Raw genomic sequence first — 13,313 nt, forward strand, 5'->3', positions numbered from 1 at the left:
TCGCCAAGGTTCATTGATTCTTCGCTAATCCGAGAAGCTCTTCCTGCTCTGATTAAAAAGAGGATTCGGAAAGGGAAAGAAGAAAGTGGAGAAATAGTCGCGTTAATAAGTCGAGATACGGTATAAAGGAGTCGAAGGATAAGAGCCGTAATCGAAATCGACGCTTATGGTTAATGAGAATCGAAGGTGGAACGTTTTGCATGCCCGAGAAAGAGGAACACACTTATCTCTGGACAGTCACCACGCCCAAACCTGTTAGTGGCGACCTGGAAACCGGCAAACTCGACATCTTTTATGCGCTGGCAGAATAAAAACCGGACTAAGGGCAAGCCTTCTCGGAGAAGTGGCTACCTGGATGCTGAACGATGAATAACGTTGCAGGAAACGCGCGAGATTTTCACGGCAATTTATGTACTCGATTTGCCAACCGTCTGTTACACGGTTACACTGTTACACTGATATTTATTAATTGCCACATAGTTTGCCAGCCTGTTAATTCGAATTAGTCGAGAATGAGAAATACTGCGAGATTAAGAAGAAGATTAAGAAAGACTTGGATCTATAGCTCTATAGCTCTATAGCTCTATAGCTCTATAGCTCTATAGCTCTATAGCTCTATAGCTCTATAGCTCTAGCTATAGAATATTTCACCGGGCTCTTGTCACTTGATCGCGTCATCTTAACTTCGTTGAATACATTACTCTGGTAATCGCGTGTAAAATATCGTAAACAGTATCGCGAGTTTAATACAATGAAACTACATTCCACAGCTACATCGTTATATTTATCTCAAAGGTTAAAATTAGCAGACGTTAGGCTATGCCTAAACAGATTCTTTTCTTTTACCGTTTCCTCTTCGATGCCAATAAAAACGAGGAAACTAACTTGTTCTAATTACCATGCTTATCCTGTATAATAAGCAACAGGATCATTAAAAGTATCTAATAAAATTTCATGCCATGTTTGCAGTTTGTTTAACGATCCAAGTAATTAGCCAACAATTTTCTACTCGTTTAGAACCATTGCTCTATTTGCAGCCGCCATCGATCGTCGATAGAATTAAACAAAATATTTGATAGGAAATTAGACATTATCGTAAAATCGTAAAATTAAGCAAAAGCAAACTGGCTATCCTGCGGATAACTGTTAAAAGAAACCAGGCCGTCGTATTGGCGATCGTTTTGAAAGATACTCCACAGAATGTAAAATATATATTCATCGTAGTACGTAATAAAAGTAAGTAATCGGTCCATGGTGAATATAATAAAACGATATTTATGAACTAGAGATTAAATTTATGAAATAACATACATTCGTTTACTGGATAAAGAATACTTAAGTTGATCGAATGCTTAAATAATGCTTAAATAAATTGATAAAAAAAACAACTAGCATTAATCCTCTGTATCTAAACTAAACCACAATTATCTATCATATTGGAATATTGCAAAACAGATAAAGCGCAGTTCTTACGATCTTTCTTTCTCCCTTTATTCTATAGTAAACGGTATTCCTTTCGCAGACGAATAATTATATTTAATAATCTAGAGATCCAGAAGATCTAAAGCGCCGATAAAGCTCGAATTACATTTAATGCAAACTGAAATTTAATTAACCGCGATAAAAATATAATTGAGGTCTACTTCGTGTTCGTTGAGAATTTTTACCAACGCTTGGGATTTGTGTATGAATTGAATCTCAAGTAGAGTTAATTCAAATTTGTTCCGTTGGTTCGATGAACTTGCTCGTGACAGAAACGACACAAATCAACGCGTTGTACATTGATTCGTTGAAATTTCAGAAATTTCTTGGAAAGAATCTTAAGAATTCGAATTATCTTGTAATTTCAAGCTATATTTCCTCTATTAAAACGTGCTTTCGAAAACTGTCGAGAAATATACCAAACAATGTCAGACTAGTGTATAACAACAATGACGATCCGAACAACCTTTCCCTTGTTCCTTCTTTACTTTCCTGCTCCGAACAATCTCTTTCTCCGTCGATAATCTCGCGTTTGATTCGCGATACATTCGAAGCTGGAAATTCCTCGACGAAGCAACACTTTCTTTCTGTGCTGTCGCTCCGTTTATTCATCGATTATCTAACGTACCGATACATACTATGCAGTATTGCGAATCAACGTGCAGCAGCGATAGTACAGTGAAAGTAGACGGGCTAAGAAAACTATAAGTCACCTGCCTTCGAGTTTGACAAGTCTCCTCCTTCACGATCGTTAATTACTTATGTAAATAACATCGCAAGGTGCGATAATTATTTATCCCTCGTTGATGTTGAACACGCCTCTCGATTCAACGTGTCTCCTTCTTACGAAACGATCTAACGATATAATTTATGAAAATTTTAGGCGTAAAGAACATCGAGTCTCGATTCTACCTTTTCCTCTTCACAGACAAGATTATGCAGTGTTATGCGCATTAATTAATATTCTTTGCCTATTATTGTCTATTATTGGACCGGTTAGCAGCTGGTTCGTGATTTCTGTGTCAAGCCGTAGCGCCATGCCAAAGAAAATCGATGAGAACGTCTTGGAAAGAGATCGATGCGTCCTATCGGGCGGCTGTCCGTTTTTATCTGTCAGACAAGCTAGCTTTTCAAACCAGCTTGATAAGTAATCGATCGCGGTATATCCTTGGTAAATCGCAAGATATCTCTTGCCGTTATTTGGATATGAATTTGAATAGAACTATGACGTTTCGACCATAAACCGTGCTCACCACGATAACTCGATAAAATACAGAATGGGAACGGAGGACGTATGCGACCGATATACGTGGACGGATAACCGGGTTATTAAATCTTCTTTCGACCGATCTATCCATCGATTCCTTGCGATTCCTTTCTTAAAAATAGCTCTAAACGTGGCAAATTATAGCGTATTCCAGATATTTCGTTATATTCCATATATTTCAGTATGTTTACAAATCCGATAAAGATTTGATTTATAACAGCGGTATATACCGCGACTGATCAGTTAAAAATTGAAATGCGCGATATGTCAATGAAAACTCACTGCAAATAACCGAACAGAGATTAAGTGGTTTGCCAACTTTCGTTTATCTTGTTTATGCAGACGATGTAACGATCGTCAATTTGTTTGATCGCATGGTTTTTCGATTATCTGTTCGAGCAAGATTGACTCGTTGCTAGAACTCGTTAAATATATTGACTCTTTAAATCTGTGTGGCGAAGAACTTCTCGGAGAAGCATGACCCGTGGGAGAAAGTGTTAGAATTTGTCAGGCAAGTGTCTCATCGGCAGAGAACTTTCCTTATGAGTGAGTGGAAATTATTGTCCCAGGATGAAACTACTTTTACGATCCAATACGTATCTCCGATACGTACTTTTTTCGTTACAATTCAACAATTTTCTCATTCGTTTATTTCATTTTTTAATCCTAACAAAAACTGATAAATTTTCATTCGTTGTTAAAATTCTATCGAAAACGTTCGATCGAACGAGTTGCTACTGCTGATAATAACGTTACGCTCGATAAAACAGAGTCGAAAGTTAAAGCAGAGCGTAATGTCCGTAGTAATCGGGGTGACAAGAACGCGAGTAATCTCGGGGTTGCAAAGTAGAATTATACAAAGTGACCACGCGACGCAGCGCGCCCATAAATGGCGCGGCCGGTGGTCCATGGTCGCGAGCAACCCCACCACGATGATGGTCGGGTCCAACGAGGCTTCTCCAAAAATAGGACGACGACAACATCAACGACGATAGACCGACGGAGCTCCCGTTGCCGTGACGAACTTCGCACCGTCTATTTCCCGACGATAGATGCCACGAAGGTTGTTGCAACTTGTCAATGACACTCTATCGTGTCCACGCGAAGCCAACTGATTTTTCGAATCAACATGTTCTATAGCAGCGAAAACTAAAAGCCTTTACATTTAAAACGGTTCGTCGTTCTAAAGTTTGCGGTATCGACTTTAATATCGTTTACTTTGTCACACTGTGGCATAGCGATATAGCTTAAAACTCAAAGACTATCACTTGGAAACAAAGTAAAAGAAAAAGGATTCGTTCATCGGTAAATGATCGAATTATGGGTAATTTTCCGCCTCGAACTTTCATTTCCTGAAAATTTATTTTTCCCGGTCATTGTTTATAGCGAAACAATCGCAAGAAGAGAATTCACGTGGGCAGAGCAAGCGTGTTTTCACCCGCGCTGAAAAATCCGCGAACGGAAGAGGTTGGGCAGGTAAGAAAGTTCCTCTTCGTCCAGTCCTGCATAAAACAATTGCGATACCGACCAATTAAGCCACGGCCCACGCTTCATTTTTCTTTCCATTCAGTTTGATCCTCTTCCGCGACGATAGCATCTCGGTTGCGCTTCGATTCTTCTTTTCCAGCCTCCTGTCTCCGTTGACAAACGATTTTTCTTCGCCCAGATTCTGCGATCTATTCTAACAATAGGCATTTAACCGTTAGCGTAAGCTTCGCAAACATTTTACACTATTTTTTCTGCTTTCTTTTTTCAATGACGGATTGTACCATCAGAAATATCGTTGGAGTAATTTTATATAGAATTTTTATCAAACTGGCATTATCATTTCTGTTTAGTTGTAAAAGCATCCATAATCGAGTTGCCAAGTCTATAAGGTATTTCTTTTCCAGACCACTAAACCAACTTGGATCGAATCTTAATTTCTTTACTAAATTCCTAGTAACCTATTGCCTGATATTAATTTAGGCGATATAATCTTCGTGGTAACTCTGGTAGTTTAACTTTGATCTTGAATCAAATCCACAAAGCTATAGCATAAAAGTATCAACAGCTCGGCACAATTATTATTCTGTATGTACGTACTATCATATAAATTCGAGGCTTCGTCGGAAAAGTTTATCTTCGTACGACAGTGAATAATAGGAGTACAGTAGGAATACACCGGGAATACAAAAGAAATAGAACAGGAATACGGCAAAAATACAGCAGGAACACAGTAGGAATATCGAAAAGTACTAAAAAAACAAAAGCGTACGATCCATAGCTTGCCTGATAGTTATGGATCGCACAATCTTAGTTGTAGCCTGTAGCTGTACAACGATTGACTAAAATTACGATAAGATATAAAGCGCACAAAGAAAGATCTGGTTGACAAAAATAGAATATTCGTCGGAATGATCGAACAATTTTCTCAACGCTCGCAGCTTAATTTACAGTTCCGTGAAAACGTTTACTCTCTTCTTGAATGCGAATCGTGTCAATAGGAATGAGTTCGTTGGCAAGAAAAAAGCGAAAGAAACACAGCACGTCTGCATGTGCAACAGAACTGCGCTTATTATTAGTTTCATTTAGAAAAGATCGATCGCAGCCCGTGCCTACGTGGGTCGAACCCTTTCATACGTTCTATCGACTGACCCTATATGTCTTCCGTGGGTGTCGTGTCGTGTCGTGTCGTGTCGTGTCGTGTAACCATCCCGTTGTAATTATACGAGGTTATTTATTAATCACGGCTATTAGGTATACCGCGATGAGACCATTCCTCTTCATCCGAATCGTTTATTTTCGAAACGGCGCGTGCAACTTTTCGATCGAATTAAACATTCTTACGATTACAATGAGAAAATCTCGAAGCTATTCGTAACCACGACGAAACGGTCATTGCCAACGTGGTGAGATATAACTGCTAATAATAATAACGATCGTCCAACTCCAAGATGAAGGAATCGTTTCGTTATTTCGCTATTTTAAAAAAGCCACGTTTAAGGCCACGCTTTTCTAATCACGGGGTATGAGCTGTAAAATATCGAAAAACTCGACTCACCACATCGCCTGTACCGATACTGGCTTGAAGATGTGCTGGGAACCGCAGACGCTGACGCTGAAGCCTCTGTAACGGAAAAAGAGAAAAAGAATCAGAACGCGTGCCTTCGGGAAGCATCGAGGGTCACACCATTCACCTTATACAGGATGGTCAGCCGATCGTATCGACGAGCTATTTTATTGCCAGCCGAAGCGGGCCAACTTCTCCGTTCTACGAAACTCGCTGGTTATTTTCGAGCAAGCTCGCTTGGTTACAGGTGACCCTCGTGCTTTGGAAACACGATTTTCGTAAAGTAAGAAACTTTGAGCAAAATTGATAAGAAAATCTTACAAATCCTATGTTTAATCCTGTTTAGTCCTGTAAAATTGTCGACGAAGATGTATTACTCTTCTTTATTAGGCGAAAAAAAATCGGGACATTTTCTTCATTATGCGATACGCAATAGTTCATACGTTTCGTACCGAGACTTCCTTCGAACCTTTCAGGGACGTTCTACTTACCGAAACAGGTGCTAGGGATCGTTTTCATATGATTCAGGTATCGTCCAGAAACGTAAGAGCCAAAAGTTATCCCTCGCGTTGTGGTAAAACCATTGAGAATAAAATGTATTCTATTCATAGTACGATAAGATGGAAATATTTCGCAACAGAACGAAAACTATTAAGACAAGAAAATTCGTAATATCAATAAAGAAAAAAAAAAAAAAAAAGAAAAAAGAAAGAAAAAGAAAGAAAGAAAGAAGTGAAAAGGTTAGCATCTTAATAAATTCAGACGTCAATTATCTTTCTGCGCTACAGGATTAAATATCGTTAGAATTTCAAATATAAAATTTGCAATTACACAATTATATATAATATCTTTCTTTCTACTAATAAATTTATTCGTTAAACCTGCGAAATGTAACTGTACGCAGCCTTGGTTTCAATTATTAGCTGTCTGCTATTAATTGCCACTAATTATTAGCTTTATAAAGTACAATTCATAACCAATTCGATTCATATACGATCGTTCATAAAATCGTACACTGCAAAAACGAGTTTTCCAGTTTGGTAAATCACAACATTCAGAGCGCGATAGAAGCCAAATCACACGTTCGAATACTTTCAAGGAGTGGTAACACAGACAAAGAACGTTTTTAGAGTGAAAGGGCTTCTAAAGTTAGCCGTAGGTTGCTGCACGAGTATCCTAAAGCGGAGTACAATTTGCTCGTTACGTAGCTCCCAATGATTATGAAAGATTAACAAAGAGTCAGATATAATTCCGAGGTCACGTAACGTAGATCGAAGCGAGCGTGGAGTATTAAAGAGCGCACAACGGAACGGATCTCTGTCGCGTAAAAATAACTTTCGCATTAAACTCGGTGCCATTTCCGGGGAATATCGCGCATCTATTTCTAAAAACGAACCAATGCAACCAACTAAGAATGCGTTGCTTTTCGGATATGCCCGTATTACGTACAAACTAGACCTTTATCTCGCAGAGAAACGGACGACATGCTACGAGATAGAGCGATAAATCAGTTAACTCGTTTTCGGATTAAAACCGAGCACGATACGTCGCACAAAGAGATCACCTCTCACTGTCCAAACATAACAACGCACGCTTTTTCACTCGCTTGTATCGTCTACTGCTTCCAATATTGTTTATCGCTACCTTAAAATGATTTCCGTCACGACAGCTCCGAGTCTCGATTTCCAAGTTGTAATCGTGGTCACGCGGTCGAGCAAATTCTCGACTCGAAATTACAACGGTAACGCAATTCCCCTCTTGCATCGCGTTACAACTCGCGTTACGACACGCGTTACACGCGTCAAACATAACCGTTAATTACGCATTATGTAAAGAGCGGAGAGATCCGTGCAAAATCGGTGACCACGTGAACGTCACGCCGCCGCGTCGCTTTATTCCGACCAGAGGCACAAGTTCTCGACCGACGTTTCCGGGAAACCCATGTCGATTCCGCGATCAGCTTTCCCCGAGGAAACGGTACTGGTTCGTCGTTACGGCCACGCACGTCGTTAAAAACGATACACCGAATTAACTTTACGGCTCGACGGGACATTCGTTTTTGATTCGTTTTGACCGCTTTGACCACTTTCACCACTTGGTGAATGTCAATAGTAAAAAAATTATCGGCCGAAAATCTATCGATAGAAAGACATACCGTCTATGCGATATTAAAGGATATTTGACAACTAACGATAAGTGACATTTCAACCTAAGCGAATTTTCTTAATATTATAGCCAATATTACCAAATATCGCAGCCATCAACGCCGTATATCTTTACGAGACCTTTGCTTACCTTACTTTTGCCGTTTCTTAACTTGTACGATATCTGTTGCGATCGACGTTTTTAAAAAAAATCTTTCACAATTACGTTTGAAACTTCGCGCACGATACGAGATAATTACTTAAATTCTTCGTCCTACGACTGTTGCCTCGACTAGAAATTAATGGAAAAGGGATTTATCGAATCACGTGCAATTAAAGGAAGAAAAAGACTGCCGCGACGGCGGAGCGTTTATAGAAAAGGGGGGGAAAGAACGAACGGAGAAAAAGATGATACAAAAATGATCCACGACGCAGGAACGCGAGCTGACCAGTACTTGTGCTCATTTTCTTTTCGTTCTCGATCCTTTTCTGGCGAACGGCCGCCTCTTTATCGCTAATTTGCCGCGAATTGCTCGCGTGATTCACTGTCTCAAACCGTTTAGATTCGTTCTTGTGTAGGCGAACCGACTATATAGCATACTCGAGCAAAAGAAACAGGGAGCAAACGAGAAGAAATTTGTCATCGTTAGTGGCTTTTGTTTCACCGAATGAACATGCTACGACGATGGTAAATTCCAAACTCCGTACACTTTGATCGCGAACATTTACTTTTACTCGATTAGTTTTCCAGCGAGTTAATAATTCTGGCTATAATTACATACGTATATAACGATATATATGGCAATAGTAAAATTATATAATCGTAACCATTAATCGCGATGGGCATTCTTGCGATCGAAGATTAGTCACGTCCTTTCGGTTTGTTAGTTAGTAGTCAAGTAGAGTGAGAGTGAAAGATACAAAATCGGAACGATATAAAGATGATCTCGTGTAATTGAAATTCGTTCAAACGTAATGGCGTTTGATATGATTTTCGGCAAGAGCATCGTGGGCACTTTCAAGATCACGAAACCAACGAACTCTGAAAAATGGCTTGGCGATCGTGGAGCACGACCTTCCATCGTGACCTTGGTGCTCACCTGTCAAGCACCTTGCTGCTCTAACACGGCTTACGGTAACGCGCTCCATTTCCCTACAGCCGACGTACCTACGTATGAGTCTCGTGCAAAAGAGAGCGGTGCTGACCTTCGCGTTCACCTTTCCGCTCCGCGGTAGCTCGAGCGGTGCGTTCGTTTCTCGATCCACGGCCCGATGTACCGTTTCGAGCCGCGGTTTATTCGCCTAATTACCGAGAGTTCGCATACGGCCGCATGCCACGCTAATGACTCACTGCCTGAGCTGAAAGGAACCGGACACTCGTACACGTATCTATACAGTGTACCACGCAAAAGTCTTCGATCGTTCGATAAAACGATACGTTTTGTATTTTTACGAGTAAATAAAAAGATATCTGTACGTCGGTATTATTGCGTTAACTTAATTGCCAAGTTGAAAGGGCAAACGATATCGTTACTACGTGACAGAGACGAAAATTAGTAATGGAAAGAACGCGGTTCCTGTAAGGTTTCCTAAAAGAATGATCGGTTTCCTCGCCAGATGGCTATCGCGCATGGCCTAAGACTTTTGTACTATACTGCATAAACGGGTACGCACACAAATGCATGAACACGCGTGAGACGAGCGGAGTACGACCGGTTAGAAAGTGGTCGGCTCACCTTATTGGCAGATTTTAGCGAGATCGAAAATCTCCGTTACGCATGGCAAGGCAAGCTTTTAATTGCGGGTTAAGCTGGCGCGGCGCGGCGCGGCGACGAGTGATTTGTCCGTGCGCGGCTACGTCGCGTTTTTATTCGACGCGGAATAGGGGAATATCGAGCTGGAAGAGAAAGTACGGAACTATCTGCCGGCTGGAGCAAAAATCTGATAACCTGTAAAATCCGGCGTACTTTCGCCGTGCCTCCAACGAATCGGGAATGAGGGAAACCTACACAAAACCGTGTAAAACGGGCTATACACATACAAAACAGGATAAAATCATATACCGCATGTACTTACTTCTATAACTAATTGAAAACATTCAGTAGCAATTTCTTTCCGTCATATCGACGTGCCTGCCAATCAACTATCAGATTTATTTCATTCCCAAGAGTTTATTTTCTTCGTTTCCGATCGTCTAGTTGTCTTACGCATTTCTATCATGCAGATATGTAATGCGTTTTCAAACTTCGGTCTGTTAAATATCGATGCGATTAAAATATCGTCGAAAAAGCCCAGTCATTTTGAACTTTGATCGAATAAATTTATTTAAATTTCACCTTGTAATTTATCGTGTAACTTTTGTGTGTGTGTGTGTGTGTGTGATTCGTTTAAACGAAAGCTAGGTAGAAGGAACGTATCGCGATGATTGGACGATAAAGTAGCAAGCAATGGACAGGAAGATAGCAAGAGATACAGGGATCGGTTAAATTCGAAAATAGTCAACATACCCGTCGCCGTCGAGAGTAATGGCAGTGTCGGCCAGAACCCGAAGTACAAGACCAACGGTCGCCCTAGCGTGACAATCGATACCAAGAAGGCAGCTCTCCTCCGCATCCTGCCTCCCAGTGCAGGATACTACGACCAGGTATCTCGTCCTTCCTGGATGCACTGACTCCAGTTTCACCGCCTGAAATCAGAATGAACCGTTTCCCGTTACGAACGCCCGATTAAACTTCCGGTCAAACAAACTCCCAACTGAAAACAACGATAGAATTTTGTCTTTTTATCGTCGATTCTCAAAAATATTTGGTAAAATTTTGTTTCGTATATAATTCTTTGATAGCGAAATTAAATCGGCAAAAAAAAAAAAAAAAAAAACAACAGTAATTTCTATCACCGATAGATATGCGCGAGTAGGTGTTACGTCGACATTCGTTTTTAGTCAAGAAAGATATACTATTTAGATTCATAATTTAACTTGTTTTCCATCTGATAGAACATGGTAGAGTATGGACATGAAACGACACAAACTATAGACAGTATTTTTGCAACATTTAGGCCCAACGAAGAGTAAAGGGGAAACAGAAATAAAAATGTCGAGGGATTCCGATCGGACCTCGTACACTTGACCGGAGATCGCAATCGCAAAGTGACGTTTCGCGAAACAAAAGTTTCCCGCAGGTTAATGACATCGCCAAGTGCGGTTGCACAACCGTAACGTTCCCAACCGTTTCCGCTTCGCCACTGTTTCCTGCTTCTATCGATATCGATATTAAACCCGACGTCTATTACCACTCTCTCTTTCTTTGTACGAGCTACGACTGATAGCGACTATAATTTCGTTGCAACAAGAGAAGAGAAACGGAAAAGTAATAACTGCGTGTCGAGATTTCTAAGAAATTCCTTGGGAACGTGGTATTAGTTACGACGGATCAAATATTATACAGAATATCACGCGTTTGGTGTCTCGATGTTTCTGTTGGGTTAATAAATTAATTTGTCATAAACTATACGTACTTGAGTCGATAAGTACAGACGGAATAAATTATAAATCGTAATAATCTTACATTGTATATTGCGATAAATATTACTCTAGGCGGAAGCTTAATTTGTATTTAAAATGGGTAGAAAAATTGAATTATAATATTTTAAATCGATAGCTTTGGATATTAAGTAAACTGTTACTTATTGAGATATTAAGCAAACGCTTACTTAATATCCGAATAAATTTACCGAGTTAAATCCAAAGACCGAACACAGGAAAACACATGGAATTAACGAATATTTTACTCGGCTCGTTGTTTGAATGGAAATCAAGATCCGAACGAAGAGGAGGCGTTGAAATCTTTTTTCGCTTAATAAAACGCATCAGTAAATATTCATGAATGGTAAAGTGCATGCATCGCGAACATAATACTGATTTGTCGGTCGATGTTAGCTCTGCACATCCACTATAATCATTTCTATTTAAAAAATTACATCAAATTTACAGTCGACTTACAAACGATATTTCAATTTTTTGAATTCCGTTCCCTACAGCTCTCCTTTTCTTTGTCTTTTTTTTAAATAACGCGCAATCTAGGTTACATAATGTGTAAGACCTTTTGGGTCAGTCCATTAATTCGTTCTAATTAAACTAAACGAAGCGACGAAACGTAAAGAATCTCCGGGTACGGTACAACAACCAACAGTCCGTAGCACTCTTTTTCTCATGAGCGTATAAATTTCTCGCTCTACGAGCGTTACAGTAATTTGTTTTTATTTCTCCTTCGAACAAGTTCAGCTTGCAATTCGCCAATACGACAGGTGTGTTTACGGTGATAAAATAAAATATTTCATTCCTATAGTTACTATAACCGTAACCAAATGTCTCGATCCTATCGCGAAGTTATTAAATTCAGAATTTAGTGGATAAGCGGGCTGATAAATATTGATTGTACGTCGACAGTTTCGCCCGATACTAGGCCCACAAACCTTTTCTACTTTATTCTATCATTTTTATTTTACCACGCTTCGACCAACGTTTCGATAATAATTAGACACACAAGATCAGAGATATACCACGCGTAGATAGCAATTTTTAGCAAAAAGAAAGGGAATTATAATCGCTAAATTTGTAATGCAGTTGATTCGACTTACTATTTGAAAGAAAACAATACGAGATAGGATTCTGTCGTGTAACAATATAAAATGAACGGTATCGTTAAAAAAATTCGACGTTCCATTGCTGTGCAGGCTGCATCTAGAAGTATGGAAAAAGTAAAGTCACTTTCGAGCAAAGCCGAGACAGGTAAGAAACCAGTACAGCGTCAGGAAATTACGGTAAGAACATCCTGGTAGGATGTTTTGCTTTTTCGTTTTCCTTTTGTTATTCAAGTTACTACGAACCGTAACTGTTTCTGAGAAGCCACGAAACAGTCACTTTTCCTAGTCTTTAGGAAGTTTAATAGTCTACATTCCATTATATTATTTCGCAACTTCGACAAAAGTTATAATTACCATACACCATAAAACAAACTAGATAAAATAAATAGAAACAAAGTAAGTAAGGATTTACGATTCGGCGCAACTTACCCGTGTAAATTTGAGAAATGCCTTTTTTCACGAAATTGAGCTTAAAGTGCCGAGAACGTAGGTATACTCATATTCCTAGTGAAACTACAACAATTAACTGCTTGAAATCTCTAATATCTAATTATGCAGATATCCCGGTATATGTACTTTGTTGCATCGTTATATCGTTATATTGCACGAAACGCTATTTTACAAGCAACAGAAAATAATTAAAGTAAAACAACCCGACCGATGTTGCTTCTTTATAACAATGTCCAGCAAACTGTATCCGATAAGCATCTAACCAGATGATTTT

General features: G+C 39.6%; 1 protein-coding gene and 1 long non-coding RNA gene across 6 annotated transcripts in view; one reads left to right on the plus strand and one right to left on the minus strand.

The window, feature by feature from the left end:
- Positions 1-13,313, plus strand: part of LOC126920496 (uncharacterized) — a 215,230-nt gene that overhangs the window by 160,971 nt on the left and 40,946 nt on the right. The gene's annotated exons all lie outside the window — the stretch shown is intronic.
- The window catches only part of LOC126920480 (protein phosphatase Slingshot), a 75,395-nt gene that overhangs the window by 20,550 nt on the left and 41,532 nt on the right, over positions 1-13,313 (minus strand). For 3 of the 5 annotated variants that reach the window (XM_050730917.1, XM_050730916.1, XM_050730918.1), the window contains 2 exons: positions 10,453-10,631; positions 5,793-5,858 (listed from right to left, as the gene is read on the minus strand). In XM_050730917.1, coding sequence (XP_050586874.1) covers positions 5,793-5,858; positions 10,453-10,631 — 245 coding nt within the window. Of the gene's footprint in view, positions 1-4,277; positions 4,431-5,792; positions 5,859-10,452; positions 10,632-13,313 lie in introns of those variants that run through there. The other 2 variants (XM_050730921.1, XM_050730920.1) reach the window with 2 other exon arrangements.

Source organism: Bombus affinis, chromosome 9 (genome assembly GCF_024516045.1).
Source record: "Bombus affinis isolate iyBomAffi1 chromosome 9, iyBomAffi1.2, whole genome shotgun sequence".
Taxonomy (NCBI): Eukaryota; Metazoa; Arthropoda; class Insecta; order Hymenoptera; family Apidae; genus Bombus; species Bombus affinis.